Here is a 19,666-nt window from a genome sequence, read left to right as displayed (position 1 = left end):
AAACTCAACAATTATTTTGGATGGTGAAAAGACAGAAGAAGCAGTTCCAGAAGAAGTGGAGGTATCTAATGATGAATTACTTTCTTCTCCAGTGGAGAGTGACATGAAGATTTTATTACATGCTCTGACTGGTAATCACAATAGTGATACAATTATAATTCCTGGATTTCTTCATAAACATGTTATTTCTGTACTTATTGACATTGGAGATACCCACAGTTTTTTGGATTTTGACTTGGCTAGGTCCTGAAAATTGGTTGTTCAACCAGCTGCTAGTCTACTTGTTACTGCTGCCAATGGTGATAAGGCAGTCAGTTCTGGGTTATGCAGCTGCAGGGGCATGTTTTTTTTTTGAGATCTTAGATTATTGCCTTTGGGTGGATGCCACATGGTTTTGGGTGTTGATTGGTTAAGAAGGCTTGGAAGTCTTATTCATTTTTTCCAAATTAAGCATCACCTTCAAACATGATGGCATAAAGATCACTCTAGTTGGGCTAAGGAAAGAGCTTCTCTTATGATGATGAGTAACAGTGCTGCAGTGGACTACTTTAAGAAAGGTTCGTATGGAATTGTTGGTCACTTATGCTCAGTTTCTTAATCCTCCACCTACTGACATTCCTGAGGTTATCTCTGAGCTTTTCATTTTTAATCTGATGTGTTAATACATCATCCACCTTGCCACCTCACAGATCATTGGATCATACTATCCCTCTTAAACCTCATTGATCACCACCCAATATGAGACCCTATAAATGTCCTTATATCCAAAAATATTTTGTTGAAAACTTAGTGCAAGAAATGTTGTCTTCTGGTATCATACAACCAAGCCATAGTCCCTTTACTTCTCCCATTCTGTTGGTTAAGAAGAAAGATAACACCTGGAGATTCTGTGTTGATTACAGAAAACTCAATGACATAACTATCAAAGATAAGTTTCTTATCCCTGTGATATATGAGTTAACACAAGGTCATCATTTTTACTATGATTGATCTTAAATCTGGATCATCAGATTAGAGTGCATCTCTCTGACATTTACAAAACTGCCTTTAGAACTCATCATGGCCATTATGAGTTTAAAGTGATGCATCTGGCCTGACCAATGTGCCTGGTACATTTCAGGCACTGACAATGACATCTTTCATCCTTGTATAAGAAAATTCATCCTAGTGTTTTCTGATGGTATTTTGGTGTATAACCCCAGCCTAGAGGAACATGTGCCACACCTGGAACTTACTCTACAACTCCTTAGAAAACACCAGCTTTATGCCAATATTTTCAAGTGTAGTTTTGCTCAACCAGAATTGGAGTACCTTGGACATATCATCACAGCTAAAGGAGTGGTAACTGACCCTGCTAAGATCTATTGCATGGTGCAATGGCTAATTCCTAAAAACATTAAAGAGCTTATATGATTTCTAAGCCTTACATGTTATTACAAAAAAATTGTGTAAGGTTATGTTTCTATTTGTAAACCACTAACATATTTATTGAAGAAAAATGCTTTTTCTTGGTCACCTCAGGCTACTGCTGCTTTTAACTCCTTTAAGGAAGCAATGTCATTTGCACCGGTTCTTGCTTTACCGGACTCTACAAACCCATTTTCCCTCGAGGCTGATACTTCTGGCACTGGTATTTGTGCAGTGTTGATGCAAGAAGGGAGACCAATTGTTTATTTCAGCAAGCCTCTGGGGATTAAAACTAGTGCACTTTCTACTTATGAGAAAGAATTATTGGCCATTGTTCAAGCTGTTACTAGATGGAGACACTACTTACAAGTTCGTCATTTTATCATCAAAACTGACCAACAAAGCATCAAATTTTTCTTGGAACTGAAAATCACTACCGTGTGTCAGCAAAAATGGTTGATGAAATTATTGAGTTTTGATTATGAGATCCATTATAAAAAAGGGGTAGATAATAAGGTGGCTGATGCTCTTTCCAGACTTCCTCGTTCTGAAGTTACTTGAAATGTTATCACAGTTTCTTCTCCAACTTGGATTTAGGATATTTTAGAAGGATACAAAGGAGATGAGAAGGTGCACACACTTATTTATCAACTTCTAGTCATTCCCAATGGTGTTCCACACTACAGTCTTGTTGTGGGTATACTGAGATATAAAAACAAATTGTACATTGGAGAGGGTAAAAATATTAGACAAACTATCATGGCCTTAGTCCATTATTCAGCTGTGGGGGGTCATTCAGGTACTTATGATACTTACACAAGAGCTAAAGCTTGTGTTTTTTTGGTCTGGTATGAAAAATGATATTTTTTTTGGTTTTTTAGTTCTTGTGACATTTGTCAAATGAATAAAGAAGAACACACTCATCCTACTGGTCTTTTACATCCACTCCCACTTCCTGAGCAGGCTTGGAAGCATATCTCAATAGATTCTATTGAAGGTTACCAAATAGTGACATGAATTCTGTTATCTTAGTAGTGGTAGACAGATCAACTAAGTACAACCATTTTATCGGGTTGTCTCATCCTTATACTACTATCACTATTGCTAGAGAATTCATCGGCAATGTCTTCAAGCTTTATGGTCTACCCTCTCCTATAGACTCAGACAGGGTCAAGGTATTCACTAGCAACTTCTGGCAAGACCTTTTCAGAGCCTTGGGTATAAAGTTGAAGCTTAGCACATCATATCACCCTCAAATAGATGGCCAGACTGAGAGGGTCGGTGCTTTTTTAGAGCAATATCTTAGATGCACGGCTGAGTTTCATCCTAAACATGGTTTCAATGGTTACCTTTAGTTGAACGGTGGTATAACACCAATTATCATTATAGTATTAAGATGAGTCCATTCCATGCTTTGTCTATCATCCTCCATATTTGGCTTTTCCAGTGCAGGCTACTACTTCTATAGAGGCAATTGAGACTTATTTTAAACAAAAGGCAGCTGTTCTGGAGATTTTGAAGGACACATTACACAAAGCCCGGGAGAAAATGAAAGTTTTTGCTGACAAGAAGAAATGTGGCAAAGTCTTTGGGGTAGGTGACTGTGTGTATCTTAAACTTCAGCCTTATAGAAAAGCCTTCATTGATCCGCGTAAGAATTTTAAGTTGTCTGCAAAGTATTATGGTCCATTCCAAGTGTTGCAGAAAGTGGGTACATTGGCTTACAAGTTGCAGTTACCTGCTGGAACCAGAATACATCCTGCTTTTCATGTTTCTCAACTGAAGAAACAAATTGGATTCTCTCACACTCCATCTCTACAAGTTCCTCTGATTGATCATGAAGGAAGAATGGTTGTTAATCCATTTGCTGTCTGGGACACTCGACTTATCCTCAGAAATGGTGTGCAGATTCCTCAATTAGACAATTACTCATTCAGTGAACCAACTCTTCTGTGGAGGATGCAACTTGGGTAGACACTTCAACTATTTCTTCTTATTTATTTGATTTCCATCCTTGAGGACAAGGATGGTTTCATACAGGGAGTATTGTCATGGACTTGTGTTGGAGTAGTCTTTTGTCTTTGGGTTTATAGTGGGTGCCTTGTACTTTGGTAGTCCTTAGCTTAAATTCCATCTGTTGTATAATTCTTTGTTTGCGTGCGAGAGGAGAGATTGAGTGGTTAGTAGTATGCCAGATGGCGCGTTCTCGGTGGGTAGAATGTCCGAGTATGTTATTGGGTATTAAATGTGTAAGAGAAACATCTATCTCTCATGAATAATCAAATAACTTAATTTTTATTGCAGATGTTACTCTTCTTCCCCATTCTATGATCTGCTAATTGTATAGGTTTCAATACATCGTCATCCAACTTTCAAGACGACTTAGGATAAACATCAAATGTCGTCATGGTGAGTGAAAATTGACTATTATGACTAGAACCCTGAAAATCACCATTTTCAATTTTTTTGACTTAATATATCAATCATATGACAAAGTAAAGCAATGTGATTGAGCTGAAATCATCACTTTCTGTCCTTTTCTCGCCATTGATGGTACTTTTTCAACAATGTCAGTGATTTCTTCGACGAGTTCACTGGTTGCAACTCTTCGATTACCTTTTTCAGTCGACCTGTCGATTTTGGAATTAGTAGTTGCTTTAGGTTTCATATTTGATTGTTGCGGATCATTCATTTTTGAGGAGACTAAACGATGATGATTTTGAGAGAATTGATAGAACTGGATAAAAAGAGAAAAGGTTTTTAATTTTTAGGTTAAAATGATTTGATTTAGGTTTAACTGATTTTAGGAAATGAATTCTACTTTTAGTTCTAATTAGGTCAAGGAAGAGGCAGCCGTACAACATCTGCGACCAATGTTGGGTCATTGATCATTCGGAAGAGGCTTGTGAAAACATAGCATATCAACTTCAGTGCGATGCGATGTCTGCTGAGGAATAGGAGGAATGGTGTCGTGAACAGGATGCTGAGCAGTCTGTAGAAGGTGGCCCTTATCAAGTTGTGGAGGGGGAAATATTAATCATGAAGCAAGAAACTTGGCAGCGGGAAATGAGATTGAGGGTGCCGATAACAATAATGCTACCAATATAGGAGAAGATGAATCTCGTAAGAGTAAAATATGCCGTAACGAAATCCCTAAAACCTCTGGTAGCAAACTAAAAACCCAAACCCTTATCTCCAATCCTCTTTTTCGCCCTAATGAACCCCAATCTTCCATTGTTGTTCAATCTGATACCATAGAGGAGATGGAAACAGACGAAGGAATTGATGGACATGAAGACGGACAAGATCTCACCTCGTTGGAACTCAATAATGTTGTTATACAGGTGCTACTCGATTTTAAATCAACTATTCCTTTTTCCGTTCTACCCAGTCTCAATTGTTATCTGAGTAATCTATTTGCCCTATCAATTTGTGTTAATTTGTCATCCTCTGATTTGTGTAATTTCGAATTTAGGGTTTCACTTTCCAATTTTTTGTGTAAATTTGATCCTTGTGTCCTAGATTTGTTAAACTGGTACGCTTTAATTCAGTCTCCTGATATTTTTTGGTCGAGTTTTTGTCACACAATCAACATCCCTAATAATCTTCTGGAAAAACCATTTGTTAGTTTTATTAGCAATTCTCATAGTCTGCATACCATTTGCATTAGTATTAGAACTTATCATTGTAATTCATATCTGGTTACTTGTGTGAAATTGTGTATTATCAATTCTGTCTTGCATCTAAAATCTATTATCATGAGAGTCTTATCTTGAAATTGCCATGGTTTTGGGAATCCTAAAACTAGAACCTCTCTGAGGAATCTAGTTAGGTCCCAAAACCCTGACATCATTTTCCCGTGTGAGACAAAAAATGGTATTCCAAAAATGAATCAATTTCTAAAGAGTTTCAATTATCCTTTTTATTGGTGTCATTCCTCTAGAGGCTTGTCAGGTGGCATTGCCCCCTTATGGAAAAGTGGTTTTCAACTAGAAATTGTTCATAATACAGATAAAATGATTAATGCAATTATTTCCTATGCAAGCCTGAATTCCTCACCACTTTTCTTTATGGCTCAACACACCATGATGAGAAGATGGAACAACGGAATTACATTAAGGACATTGGTATTAGAATCGATCACCCTTGGATTTTAATAGGGGATTTGAATATAACTATGTTCAATCACGAAAGATCCACTAATACTAATCCTACCACTACTGAAATCCCTGAAATCCAAACTATTATAAATTCATCCGATCTTAGTTATTTGGGTTATGTGGGTACACAATATACTTGGTCAAATAGACAAGATGGTGGAAACTTAATTATGGCTAGACTTTTGATAGGGTCATGGGAAATAGTTTATGGCTTGAACATAATGGTTCCTCTAAGGTTTATCACATAACAACTACTGGTTCAAATCACATACCAATAGTTTTAGTGACAAACCCAAATAGTAACCAAGGCCATAAACCTTATAGATATTTTAAATGTTGGGGCAGTGATCCTACTTCTAAAGATATAATCAAAAATGCATACTCAAAGATGTTAGAGGTTCGCCTGCGTTCCAGTTTACTCATAAACTGAGGTACGTTAAACATTACTTGACAAGCTAGAATTTAAACCATTTTGGTAACGTTGATCAAAGAGTCAAGTCCCTTACTGACCAACTTCAGCATTTAAATAGTCAACCTCTATCTGTTCGGAATGCTGAGGAAGTCAGGGGCTTAGAACTTGATCTTGAGCATTGACAAAATGTTCAAGAAGAGTTTTATGCCCAAAAGTCGAGACAAGATTTTATTAAAAGTGCTGATAGAAACACTGATTTCTATCATACTTCTATAAATAGAAGGAAACACTTTAATCATATTGAGACTCTTAAATTACCAAATGGTGAATGGTCTAAGGATAGGATTGACCTTGAAGGCCTATTGATTAATCATTTTAAAAGCATTAGCTCTACTTCTCAGCCATTTCGGAATGCCGAATTTCTGAATTGTATTGAACCTTGTGTGCCTGCCAATGACAATAGTTATCTTCTTAGACCTGTCCCTCTTGAGGAAATAAGGGAAACCATTAATCAAATGTCCTCTTGGACAACCCCTAGGCCAGATGGTTTCCCTCTAGGATTCAATAAACAAAATTTAGAATTGCTTGAAGTTGATGTCTGGAAAATGGTCTGTTCTTTTTTTATTCTAAGCATTTACTCAAATCCATGAATCCCACGTTTCTATCCCTTATCCCTAAATTCAGCAACCCACCCTTTTACACCAGCTGACTTTAGACCAATTTCCTTACGTAACACTAGTTACAAGATAATATCTAAACTTCTTGTAAATAAGATGAAGCCTTTACTTAGTAAACTAATCTCTCCTTACCAAGCTGCGTATGTGCCTAATTGACACATTTCCGACAATGTCGTCATTGCACAAGAGATAGTTCATCCTATGAAAAGAAAAAGGGAAAAAGATAGAAACAGTGTCACGAGCCTTGAACTCGACATGTCTAAGGCCTTTGACAGAGTTGAATGGTCATTTTTAATTGATATTCTCAAATGTTTTGGCTTTTCGCAAGAATGGTGTGCTCTTTTTATCAGTGTATTAGCACCACCAATATTTCTATCATGCTTAATGGATCTCCATGTCCCTATTTTAAACCAACAAGAGGTTTAAGACAAGGGGATCCATTATCACCTTATCTCTTTATTTTATGTATGGAATCGTTTTCTAGATATCTCATTCATACTGAAAATAACAATCTAATTCAAGGGGTACGCATCAGTAAGGAAATTAGTGTTTCACACTTACTCTTCGCTGATGAGTGCCTCATATTTGTCAAAGCTTTCCATGAGCAAGCTGATAATTTAATGGATTTGATCAAAGATTTTAGCTATATCTATGACCAAGTCATTAACTTAGACAAATCTGGTTGTTTTTTTAGCAAAAATGTTCATCATGAACATGCTGTCTCGCTTATTAATGCTTTGGCAGTTAAGAAAATTGATCTTAAAGAAAAATATCTAGGCATTCCATTGTTTGTTGATAGAAATAAAACATAGTCGTTTAGTCATCTTCTTGAGCTTTGATAAAAGAGTTGCAAAATGGAAAGGAAAGCAGTTTTCACAGGCTGGTAGATCCATAATGGTGCAACATGTTTTAAAATCCTCTCCTATATATCACATGATTACTTTTCTCATACCAGATACCATTACTCAAAAAATGGAACAATCCCAAAGGGATTTCTCGTGGGGCAAAAATAACTCAGGAGGTATTTACATTAAAAATTGGAGAAATGTGTGTTCTCATAAACTTCAAGGGGGTTTGGGCTTTAAGGACTTAAGAATCTTTAATAGAGCTATGCTTGCCAAACTTGCCTGGTCCCTCATCCATTCGCCAAATGAGTTGTGGGTCAAAATCTTGAAATGTAAATATTTCAAGAATTGTCATCCTTTGCATGCTAGGAAACCATCTGATTCATCTTGGTTATGAAAGGGTATAGAGGTGGGTCTAGAAATCATTAGAGGAAACTCAATTTGGGAAGTTCGAAATGGTTCAAGTATTCATGCTTTTACTGACAACTAGATACCGGAAGCTTCCTTACCTATTTGTCATACTTATCCCAATCCTGACATGCTAGTTGCTGATTTTATTGATCCTAGTACTAGAACATGGAATGTAGAACTCATTAATAGCTTCTTCACAGTAGACAATGCCCAAAAGATTTGTAGAACCAGAGTTCCTCTCACTGGGAATGATAGATTGGTTTTGTTGCATACCAAGAATGGTGATTTCTCAGTGAAAACAGCCTACAAAGCTCTTGCAGGTGAGCTTTAATTCATACAAAACCCTCATCCTAGTCAACCTACATACAAAGCTATATGGAGTTTCCCCACGTTACCCAAAATCCAACTCTTTTTTTGGAAATGCATCGAAAATATTCTTCCGACTAATGCCAGACTCATGCAATATAGAACCCAAACTGATGCTTGTTGCCTGTGTGATACTAACTCAATTGAAACTGCTGAACATCTCCTCTTATTCTGTCCATATGCGAAATCTGTTTGGTCCAATACTTCTTTTGGTCATTACGTCACTTTTGAGGAAGAAGAATCATCTGGCATTGATATTATGAATTGGTTCGGTAATTGGTTAAAGAGTAATAATAGTGTTGCAATTAAACATGCAATATTTGTCACGGCTTGGTGTATTTGGAAGGACATGTGTTTTCGGATTTTTCAAAATAAAAATGTCACCCCAATAAGTACTGCCAACTCTGCAATGAAACTGATAGCAGATATTGATCGTAGCATGCCTGCTGTTCAAACTCAACCAGTGATTCCAGCTGCGCCTATTCAGGCCCCGAACAATAATGGACTGCCTGATATGTGTAGTATACTTCACTGTGATGCAAGTTTTGACAAAGACACAAATGAAGCTGGATCTGGGCTTGTTTTAAATGATATGACTGGGACCTTCAAAGGATGCAAGCTCATCAAAGGAGTAGCAAGAACGGCGGAAGAAGCGGGATGCATTGCCATACTTGAAGGGATAAAATGGATGGAAGACAAAGGCATAAGCAGTTTCTGCATTCGCAGTGATGCAAAAAATGCAATCACTTAATTGATTAATAATAATAACCAACTGTGTTGGTTTAGTAAAACTATATTAGATGACTGTCAATTTCTTTTGAACAATTTTTCATTCTCAAGGCTAGATTATGTTAACAGGAAATTTATTTCTTCAGCTGATAAAGCAGCAAAGTACTGTAAAAGATATAATGTAATAGGTGAATGGCTAGGTGATAAACCTTCCTTTCTTCTAAACATGTTATCTTTTTCTTTGGAATGGAATTCATTATCTTAGCAAAAGAAAAAAAGAAAAGAAAAAAAGAAAAGAAATGCAACAATCCAAAGCCCACCCCAAACCATACCGAACGGCCCAATTATCTGCCATGTTGTTGCGAATGCAACAATCCATTTTAAATGAGATATAGCGAAAATCATCAAAAACGATAGACGTGTCCAACAGCTAATGCTGAAATCCAACATGATTAAAATCCCAGACTACTAGACCCTAACAATCATATAAATTACACCATTACCACTAGACTCCTTCAAATTTCTTCTTCTGTTTATGTTTCTACGCTTTCCCTAAAAACCCTAATCCTCTCTCTGATTTCCCCAAAAAGAAGAGCACAAATTCTCTGTTTCTGCAAAGGTATGTTTCACTTCCTCTAAATCATCACTTCATCACATTCTAAAACCTATATTTTATACTTTGAATCGTCATTCAGTTTTTTTATCGAAAATCTACGTATTCCTAAAACCCTAATTCGTACATTCTGTATTTTGATCATCGCATTGTAGGACTTGGTACATTAGTTCTTAGTTGTTATGTCTTTCTCCGTGACGCCGTCAAAGAGACCGCATGATCGGAACGAGCAAAATGGAAAAGGGAAGTGGCAAAAGACACAAGGATATTATCCACCATTACAACCATTGAAAATCTCACCTGGTAGTTCTGTTTTCCGTGTGTTATGTCCTGTTTCGAAATCGGGTAGTGTAATTGGGAAAGGCGGTACCATTGTGTCACAAATTCGACAAGTCACTGGTGCTAAAGTTAGAGTTGAAGAGCCTGTTCCTGGTGATGATGAGAGAGTTATTGTTATAGTAGGTCCTGAGAAAGAAGTAGTAGAAGTGAATGGCGAACAAATTAAAGAGGATGGCGAGAATAATAATAATGGGGTTAATGAGAGTGGTGATGTGAAAGAGAGCGATAAGGTAAAGACTGAGAGTAACAAGGATACAGTTCATATGGAAATTAAGGAGGAAAAGGGGGTGGAGGATGATGTGGAAGTGAAGGAGGAGTCCAAGGAAGTTAAGGTGGAAATGGGAGTCGAGGATGATATGGAAGTGAAGAAAGAATCCAAGGAAAGTTTGCAGTCAATGGAAGTTACGGAGGAAAAGGGAGTCGAGGATGATTTTAAATCAAAGGAAGTTAAGGAGGAGATGGGAGTTGAGGATGATAAGGAAGCTTCGAAATCCGAGGAACCTAAGGAGGAGGAGAAGGTAGTGGAGGATGTTAAGGAAGATTCAGAATCCAATGAAGTTAAGGAGAAGGGAGTTGAGGATGTTAGGGAACATTCGGAACTCAATGAAGTTAAGGAGGATAAGGAAGCTAAGGGCACTGCTTCTGCTGAAGATTCACAAGCCGAAAAAGGAAATTCTGCTGTTCAGAGGGCTCTTTTCCTTGTTTTTGAAAGGATGGTTGAAGGAGAGCTCGAAGGAGATGAAGGAGAGAAAGCTTCAACCGTTGTTAGATTACTTGTGCTGTCCACCCAAGTTGGTTGCCTCCTAGGAAAAGGGGGGAGCGTAATCAAGCAAATGGCCTCTGATAGTGGGGCACAGATCAGGATTCTTCCAAGAGACAAACTTCCTCTTTGTGCTTCACAAACTGATGAACTGGTTCAGGTATTTCATTGCGTGGTTTATTCTCGGTTTCCATTTGTTTCTGTATATTTGTGGGTTGCAATATAACTTTTCTTAACTTTGAATTAGTTTGAGATCGGCGTTCAGTTTTGCACTATCAATTTTGTAGTGTTCCGTCTATTTTCCTGTCACGTGATTTTAATTATCACTCCTCCTTGAACTGTCATATGTTATCGAACTTTTCCATTCTAGCAGCTATTTGTGCATTTAAATATTTTATGGTAATGTGATTGGTATGTATGAATCCGTTATGTTTACGCTTATTTTCTATTGGTGCAGCTCACGGGGGGATTAGATGCAGTTAGGAAGGCTCTTCAATCTGTATCTCAACAACTTCTGGATAATCCACCTCGTGACCGTGATACGTTTCCTGCAAGCAAACATAACGGATCATCAAATAATTCTTTTGGTCCTCCTGTTCCTAAGCCTGACGTTCGTGCACCCCCAAATCATCATTTTTCTGGCCAAGGAGCAACTTATGCTGCTGGACCTCATGAACGAACGGATTTTGAGCATCCACCACAAAAGTATCATGAACATGTCATACCAAACAGAATGGAAACTGTGCAGCCAATCACCTTCCATCTATTGTGCTTCAACGAGAATGTTGGAGGTGTAATAGGGAAGGGAGGAACCATAGTCAAGGCACTTCAGCATGAATCCGGCTGTGACATCAAAGTCTTGGATAGTATTCCAGATTCAGAGGATCGTATTATTCTCATTACTGGCCCAGTGGTAAGCTTTGACTCGATGAGTTGAATATGATGCTTTCATGTTTTTCTTGCTTAACTAATCAGCGTGTTTTCCCTTATATTAATAAGATTCTGTATGCAAAGTTTTTTTTTTTTTGAAATACCTCAAATCTGATGCAGCATCCAGATGATAGGTTTTCTGCTGCACAAGATGGAGTTCTCCGTGTGCAGAATAGGATAGCAAGGGCGGTATCTGATAACGGTGAAAAAGTATTAGCTAGGATACTTGTGTCGTCCAATCAGATTGGTTGCATTCTTGGGAAGGGTGGTTCAATAATCACTGAAATAAGGAAATTTACCGGGGCTTACATTCGTATAGTAGCAAGAGACCAGATGCCAAAATGGACATCTGATATTGATGAAATTGTGCAGGTTTGTTCGTTTTAATTCTTTGTTATTATGGTAATGGTTGAGCATGTAATTCTATTGCGAGGATCAAAATTGTTGAAAAAATACGATTGACTAGTCAAGATTTGCACAACGTTTTTGGTGGGGCTTGGATGCAGAAATTTTAGATTGGAACAATGATGATTACTTCACCATGTGCATCTTTTTCATTGAAAATCACATCTTTAAACCTTCTATTCCCATCAAAAACTGGGCAGCATAAACCTACTTTGTTGGAAATTGTAGTTTAAGGCCGTGGTGATTATTTGGGGATGCCCTGTTGCACAGGAATTCTGTCTGTAGGCCCACTTTAACTTTGGCTGCTCACTCTAGCTCTACATTAAGCTGTCTAATTTCGAAATTCTTGAGTATTACTGACATAAGATTTGTTGCTTAACTTTGGCTGCTCACTCTAGCTCTACATTAAGCTGTCTAATTTCGAAATTGTAGAGTAATACTGACATAAGATTTGTTGCTTAGAAGTGGTCAATTAATGTTTAATGTGTGGGTCTTGTAACTCTTGGGAGGCATCTTACAGTTGAGTCCTTTAACAGATGTCTGGGGAATTTGAGGCAGTGCAAGAAGCTCTAGTGCAGATAACTGGCAGGCTGCAACATCATTTCTTTCGTGACATGTATCCCACTGTTAACCATCCACCACATCCTCCTTTTGCTGATCAAGTAGCACCATATCCTCCATTTGGGGGGAGGAGGGACCGTTCACCTCCTGGAATGTATTCCAATTTAGGGCCACCATTTCATAATTTTGATGGTGTCGGTGGTTTTCCTCCTCCTCCCCATGGGCATGTTCGTCCCAGCGATGAGCGATTTGCACACAACAGTCACATACAGGGTAACCCCCATCTTGGTTCTGGAAGACTGCCACCTCCAGCACCATGGGAACATCAGGTATGCTATTTATTTCCTTTGTTTTTGTTTGGATAGTCTGAAATTAATATAATTTGGATCATCTGAAATTAATATAGGTAGCGATATTCAGATGTATAAAACAACTTAGATAGTTTAAATGCATGTTTTGCCTTTGCTATTGCATAGCATGTGGCAAGAACTGATTGGAACTTCTTCAGCGTATTGTTCAAGTTGCTTATCGCTCGTTTATTGATAGTCAAACATTTAGTATCAGTCAATGACAATAACAGTTTCCCATCCCATTGACTGCTGTTAATGACTTCTAGGGAATGCGTGACGGTGTTGGTCCCTTGGGCATCCCAGACTATGCAGGAGTTCCTCCCCATAGAAGAAATGCAGGGTTTGGCGGGTATGTTTCTTTATTTTAATAAGTCATCTGACACTATTTTGTAGCTTCTGAAGCAACTTAATTGTGACCAGTTGCGCATTTGATTGATTTTTTTTGAATGCAGTGGGAATCAGCCTGCTTTTATCACAAGCACAACTGTAGAAGTTTCTGTCCCCCGAGCTGTTGTTCCATCTATATATGGAGAAAATGGAAATTCTTTGAAACAGATTCGCCAGGTTTTTTCTCTAGACATTTTTTTAATTAATTCTTTTTTTTTTTGATGATTGGCCGCTGATTATTAGAAGCCAACATTCAGATTTCTGGTGCAAAAATTACCATTACTGATTCCCGACCTGGAGCCACCGACACCGCAATTATCTTATCTGGAACACCTGAACAAACACATGCTGCACAAAGCCTTCTTCAGGCATTTGTAATGGCCGGGTCTGGTTCACCTTGATCGTACATGGCAGAAAGGTACTCACAGTTATGTCTATCTTTTTGTATGAAATGTTCTGGAATCACTGTTGGTTAATATTGGGTAAACCTAGACTCTAAATCTATATAACCAAGACACTCCACTTTCTATGATTAGCTATCTCATACTCCATATAAAAATCATATGATTCATACCTGTGTGTTGGGTACGCAAAGAACTCCTTCAGCTAAATGAGTCTTGGGCTATCCAGCTGTGTCTTTTTCAGCTAGTGACTTGTTTATCACATCTTTAATATATGTTGGTTACTTTGAGAAGTAAGGCTGACTCACTTTCTGAAATATTAAATTTTTCCCGGTCAAAATTGCGATAAGAAAAATAATAATTTAATACCGGGTATCTCATCTTTGTTGTTAGAAACTGGAAACGTCTGCTGGAGATCAAGTGGCCTGGAATGAGAGAATTTTGAAGTTGTAGTTTTGGGACCATCCTCAAACTCAGTTGAAGCTTTCAAGGGGGAGATATCAATCTTCTGCAGGTACACAAGATTGTTCATGCAAACCATGCTATACACTTCCAATTGAAGGCATTTCAAAGTTAGTTGTATCTCATGTATCGATGATGAGAACTGTAGAAAGGGTTCATATCTATGTATATCTGAAAGTAGCACTTTGTAGTTTTACCCAAAAGTAAGTTATGCTTGCCAGAGATCATAGTGTTTCCAGTCTTCAACACAAGTTAATTAGGCCACATGTAGTAAATTTAGGTGTCAGAACAAAAACTATTATTTAATGAATTATGCAAGCTTTTATTATCTACTCTTTGATCTTATTAGTATTTTTATTGTGAAAGGGTTGATACATTTCTCAGTTAGGAAGATTATCTGTGAGGAAGTTCAATATCATAGGATATTCTATGATCTATTTTTAACAGATAAAAAATACTGGTGATGCAATTGTTTAACATAGTAACATATATGACTGGCCACACGACACAGTTTGAAGGTCGACATTTGTTAGGATACTCTGTGTGATATTACGTGGAACACACATTGGAGATCCTACAAGATTATTACGTCTTCATAAGGGCGCTCAACATTAACTAATCCTAATGCAGCTCCAATTCAGGATCCACAGGGAGAATATATTCCAATTGCTTCCACTCTACAGCTAAACTTAGGGTATTAGCCATTAGGTAACTGGTAGGTGCTCTTTGTATATGTAAACAGTCCCATATCTATGGAAGATATATGTGTCTTTACAATGACACAAATCCAAGCGTAATTGTTAGTATGGGTACCAGCCTATTACACTGAAACTTCACTCCTCTTTCGCCTTTCGGAAGTATTAATCTAGTTTTTGTTCAATAAAAGCGGACCACTACTGGAACAGCTTATTATTAAATTTGCCTCGTAAAGTTTGAGCGGGAACCTTACTGGCTGTTTAGGCGATCACCAGATTTCCACCAGTAGTGGTGTTATAACTATGTAGGTTGTAACACAGTAACAAGAGTTATGAACTGCAGAACAAGTGTCTGTTGTGTTTTTTTGTTGTTGTTTTTTTTGTGACAAATATTGACACATTTATGTTTGTCGTTGTGTTCTTTTTCGTGGCTTAACTTTTAGTCTGCTTCAATATATAGACCAACTTTGGTTTTTGCTAGATAGTGTAATACGTGCATTATCCTTGATTTGTTTGTCTTCAATGCATTTTGTATGACAGATAGTATCACTTTCCATGATGATGTTTGATGGCTTCAAAGATGTACATGTCCAGGTTTGTTTTCAAAAGATAAAGTAACTTTATATTCTTTGAACTACCTAATTTTAATGAAACAGCTATCTGTTCGGAGGATTTTGTTGGTAGGGTATCTTAATGAATGGTCAGTATTGCTGTAACTTAAAATATCATCCTATAGCTTGTATGATTCCGCAAATTCAATGTTTATACACTTCCACTTGCAAGTTGCATTGGTCCACCGATCCAATCAAAAGTTCATGAATATTAAACTCAATCTTACTAGGGTCATTTGACAATTTTGATATTGGGAGATAAGTTTTTCATCAGTGGTACTGGAATAATCTTCCACATGTGTCATCACTGTGAATGTTCTTTACTAATTATCCATCTCATTAGAATACCCGTGTGCGTAATATGCTAGCTAAAGAAATATTTTGTATGATTATCCTCAATGGATGAATAATTGAATAAGCAGTACTAGTCTTAGGACTTGGAATCTTTAACCTATCTGTTGATTCTGTTCCTAGTTGATTATACATTTTTTGCTTTGCCGTTCCACTCATACATGCTAGTAATACCTGAGATGTACATGACACCATTATATACATCTAAGCAGGTGCAATAGGTCGATCTTGTGGTAATTTGAGAACCTGAATTTTACAGAAGGATTAGGAATCTTTCATAAATCTACTTTTGTTATATTCGGATATACTGCTCTAGATTAATATAGGCCTTCTCTAGGTTACCTAAAGTAGGCATATTTTTAGTGAGTGGAGCCATATTACATACTGATATCTCTAGAAGCCTTATATCCGTTAGACAGATAAATAAGAATAGAAAATATAACTGCTTATATTGCATTAATTCACGTTAGTTTGAAGGGGTGTTCTGTTGATTGGCTATGGCCAAGTCAGTGCAAGTAGGAGAGTCACAACTACAATAATTTTTGCCCTAACTCCAAGAGCATCTCCTATGGAATGTAGTTTCCCGAAAATATAGATGACAAATAAGAAAATATCTTAAATAATCATTAAGGAATTTCATTTTCTTGTGTGATCTCTTAAAGTGGTACTGCCTCTGTTTTTAAAAAAGATATAACATCACTTTTTCATTTTAGCCTAAAAATAGGCTAAATTGAGCACATAAAATTTTTGTCTGTTTTAGGTATTCTGGTAACGTATCTGCCATATTTTTGTAGTGATTTGTACACCATGGGAGATGCTCTAAACATGAATTTTGTAATTGTGCTGTATTGGGCCATGTTAGTCATTGGAAATGTACGCGCGTAGGAGCCATATTTTCATAAGGATGTGACATTTTTGATTATCATTGCTTCAGACGAGCTGTTGGATGTTGTTATCAAGACTACAGTTTAATCAAATCCTTGGAGGATTTCTAGGAGTTGGTTCTTATTTTCTAGTTGGATTCAATTTGCAAATTTATCTCTTTTCATTTTGTTTTGTTCACAATGCATCTTACTATGTATTTTGTTTTGTTCACAATGCATGTATTACTTGTGGCACTATGTCTCTTGGAAGTCGTTTATTTCGATCGGCCTCTACTCTCTACCCAAGCATGCTTCATCAATTTTTAGAAATAGTAGATGGAGGTTGATCGCTGTAGTGAGATTACATGGGGCGATATATAGGTGGGGCAGGTAATAGATGGGGTTTAGAGTTACAAAGCCAGCTAACTATTCTTTACTTGAGATTTTATTCTGATGGAGGTCATAATTGCAGATTTTACAAAACTGCATCTAAACTAAAGACAAGATTCTTGAAACAGTAGTATGCTTCAAAATCAATGTCTAGCTTTTAAGTAATGCCGTGCTTAAATAGGAGACCAATCGATTAATGCTTAACTGAGAGAGGCAGAAGAGATCCTTTTTGGTCTGAGGGTCATGCTTTTTACATGGATTAGTGGTGTTAGGCCAGGAATACTACTCACAGGGGATACGCGATTGTGGGATGACGGGGCATGTGAATGAAAATGATCACATGGAATTGATTCCTGAATAAAACTGATAATGAATTTATCGTTGATCCAGACTGTCCTTTTGTTTTAAAATATCATTTCATCAACTCCTAACTAGCTACTTCTGTACGCTTTCAGCAGGAAATCACAAGGACTGACAAGTATCAAGTACTCGAGAAGAAAGAAACAAACTCATTTAGCAAGTCGGGCCTCAAAAAAATTTGTTGAAGCCAGAATGAGCTTTTTAGAGATTTTTTTTTTTGGTCAAAAGTTAGCTCAAGATATTAACAGGTTGTGTCGCGGGTTGCATCACTTATTCGCTTGGTGGTGAGTTCAGAGCGTCTTATGGACTAGGCCAGCTAGGTTGTTGCCTCCTATAATGTAAAAGTTTAATTATTTTTACAGCTTGTTGCTCTTACATAGTGGTCTACCTTTGTTCAGTCATATGTTTTAGTTGTTATTATCGAAAGCAGTTCGGTTTGTAATCACTGGTACTATTTTCCAATTCTAGCCGTTACTCACTTTCATGTAAGAACATTAGCATTCACTACATTAGGCAATTTTTTCAAGCTAATTTAAGTTATCCTCCTTTGCAGTAAATTCATTCAAAATCTGATGAATACCGCTAGCAGAAAGACCAATTTTTTACGTGTCCGTACGTTATTCTCATGGAGTCATCAATTACACATTCTTAAAAAGTCAATTAACTATTAGCAGCTCAGTCATCAAGTATATATTATCTTAATTTTTCTTTTTTTTGTGATTGAGAAGGAAGATATAGTATCTTAAAAAATCAACTACATATATTATCTTAAAGATTGCTTCCTGTATCCTGAAAAGTGGTTTCAAAAGATCTCTGTCAACTTCTCTCTAAAGTTAGATTTGCTAGTGCATCCGACTAGTTGGCCTCTTTATCGATGCGGTGGATTGTACGATGTAGAATCGACTATCAGTATGTCTCTGATTTAGTTGATCATATGTTGCAGTTACAATGTTTTGTGAGTCGGGCTCCATTTAGTTGATCACATGCTGCAATTACAATGTTTTGTGAGTCAGACTCCAAGCATACTTTTATCTAATGTATATCTGTTATAAGTAGATTTTTATCTATATTATATTTGCTATTGTTATGACCTCTATAAGTATGCCTCGTGTTTCACCATTAGAATCGTGGTTATTCCCAGAGGTTGTAACATTGATACGATCGTGGTAGTTGATCAGTTCCTGCATAAAATTCCCATTATTAGTTTGATGCTATAATTTATGGGCAAAAATTATATTACAATAAAAATTATCATATTGGAAAAAGACCACAACATCAAGTATTAACTATTTGAAATCAAGATCTCTTTCTCGTAACTGAACAAAATTACTGAACCTATGAAAAAACTCTATGTTATTACAGTGTTTTTAGAAAATAAGAGATTAATCCATCAAGATTTGAATGAAGCATTTATTCTAATTGAGATTTTGAGCTTATTTATGATGAGAAAGACGACCATGGGGAGAACTCGAAAGTTTTTGTAAAGGACAAGAAGCAAGGAAATTGTACATTTGTAAAAGAATAAACAAGAATTTTTATAAGAGAAATTAGTAGTATTAAGGATAAAGTGAAAAGAAAGTACCTTTTTATTTTCACTATCGAGATAGTGATTACCCACTATCTAGAGTCCCACCACTACATAGTGATAAATAATGAACAACCAAAATGTGTAGTGGAAGAAACAAACAAATTGTTACATAACGATCTGTATCGATTTTTAATTTAAGATTGAGCCATTATTCATGTCATAATTGATATGACCGAAAACTAAATTCGATGTAAAAATATGATCTTGGTTTAGATTTAGATTTTGGCTTTATTTTATTTCTCATTTTTCTTGCACCAACAAAGATGAGTATCGACACCGTATACCCTCTTATATGAAATCCAACTTTGAATTATCAAAAAAAATTGGGTTTCTTTTTGAAGTTTGGTACCTAGATTTTGTCAAGAACTTATTGTTGGACCAACATTCTTCTAGGCGGGAGTTTGTTACCTAAACCGTACATTGATTACCATTACCTAATTGAATTTTCAAAAAATAAAATGAATGTAATAAATAATAATAACGCTAAATTATTAGTAACGCGCTTTTCATCCTCACCCGAACCTTGAGGAAATCTTCAGTGAGCGATAGCAATTTGTAAAAAGGAGGGTACCTAGCGCACCACAACCTTTTGC

The 19,666-nt window shown here is 36.8% G+C and overlaps 2 protein-coding genes across 6 annotated transcripts; both read left to right on the top strand.

Annotated features, from left to right (window-relative positions):
* Positions 1-4,566: 4,566 nt before the first annotated feature.
* Positions 4,567-9,226, top strand: LOC113353123. The gene is made up of 2 exons (XM_026596826.1): positions 4,567-4,751; positions 8,717-9,226. The coding sequence occupies exons 1-2, from the start codon at positions 4,693-4,695 to the stop codon at positions 9,027-9,029; spliced, it is 372 nt and encodes a 123-aa protein (XP_026452611.1). The 5' UTR covers positions 4,567-4,692; the 3' UTR covers positions 9,030-9,226.
* Positions 9,227-9,501: 275 nt separating this feature from the next.
* Positions 9,502-18,017, top strand: LOC113347374 (RNA-binding KH domain-containing protein RCF3-like). Of its 5 annotated transcripts, none has more exons than XR_003358933.1 (11): positions 9,502-9,626; positions 9,776-10,879; positions 11,177-11,632; positions 11,770-12,021; positions 12,591-12,944; positions 13,232-13,314; positions 13,418-13,529; positions 13,610-13,770; positions 14,147-14,267; positions 15,451-15,504; positions 17,584-18,017. XR_003358933.1 is itself a non-coding variant. In XM_026591020.1 (9 exons), exons 2-8 carry the CDS (start codon positions 9,803-9,805, stop codon positions 13,751-13,753), a joined length of 2,478 nt encoding a protein of 825 aa, XP_026446805.1. In that variant the 5' UTR covers positions 9,502-9,626; positions 9,776-9,802; the 3' UTR covers positions 13,754-13,770; positions 14,147-14,566. The 5 variants fall into 5 exon arrangements, 1 of the variants encoding a protein (XP_026446805.1); XR_003358935.1 differs by having other exon boundaries at positions 17,581-17,997; XR_003358936.1 differs by lacking the exon at positions 15,451-15,504 and having other exon boundaries at positions 17,584-17,996.
* The last annotated feature ends 1,649 nt before the right edge of the window (positions 18,018-19,666 follow it).

Source organism: Papaver somniferum, chromosome 2, assembly GCF_003573695.1.
Source record: "Papaver somniferum cultivar HN1 chromosome 2, ASM357369v1, whole genome shotgun sequence".
Lineage (NCBI taxonomy): Eukaryota > Viridiplantae > Streptophyta > Magnoliopsida > Ranunculales > Papaveraceae > Papaver > Papaver somniferum.
The sequence above is the reverse complement of the archived record's forward strand: the minus strand, read 5'-3'. Positions and strand labels throughout refer to the sequence as shown.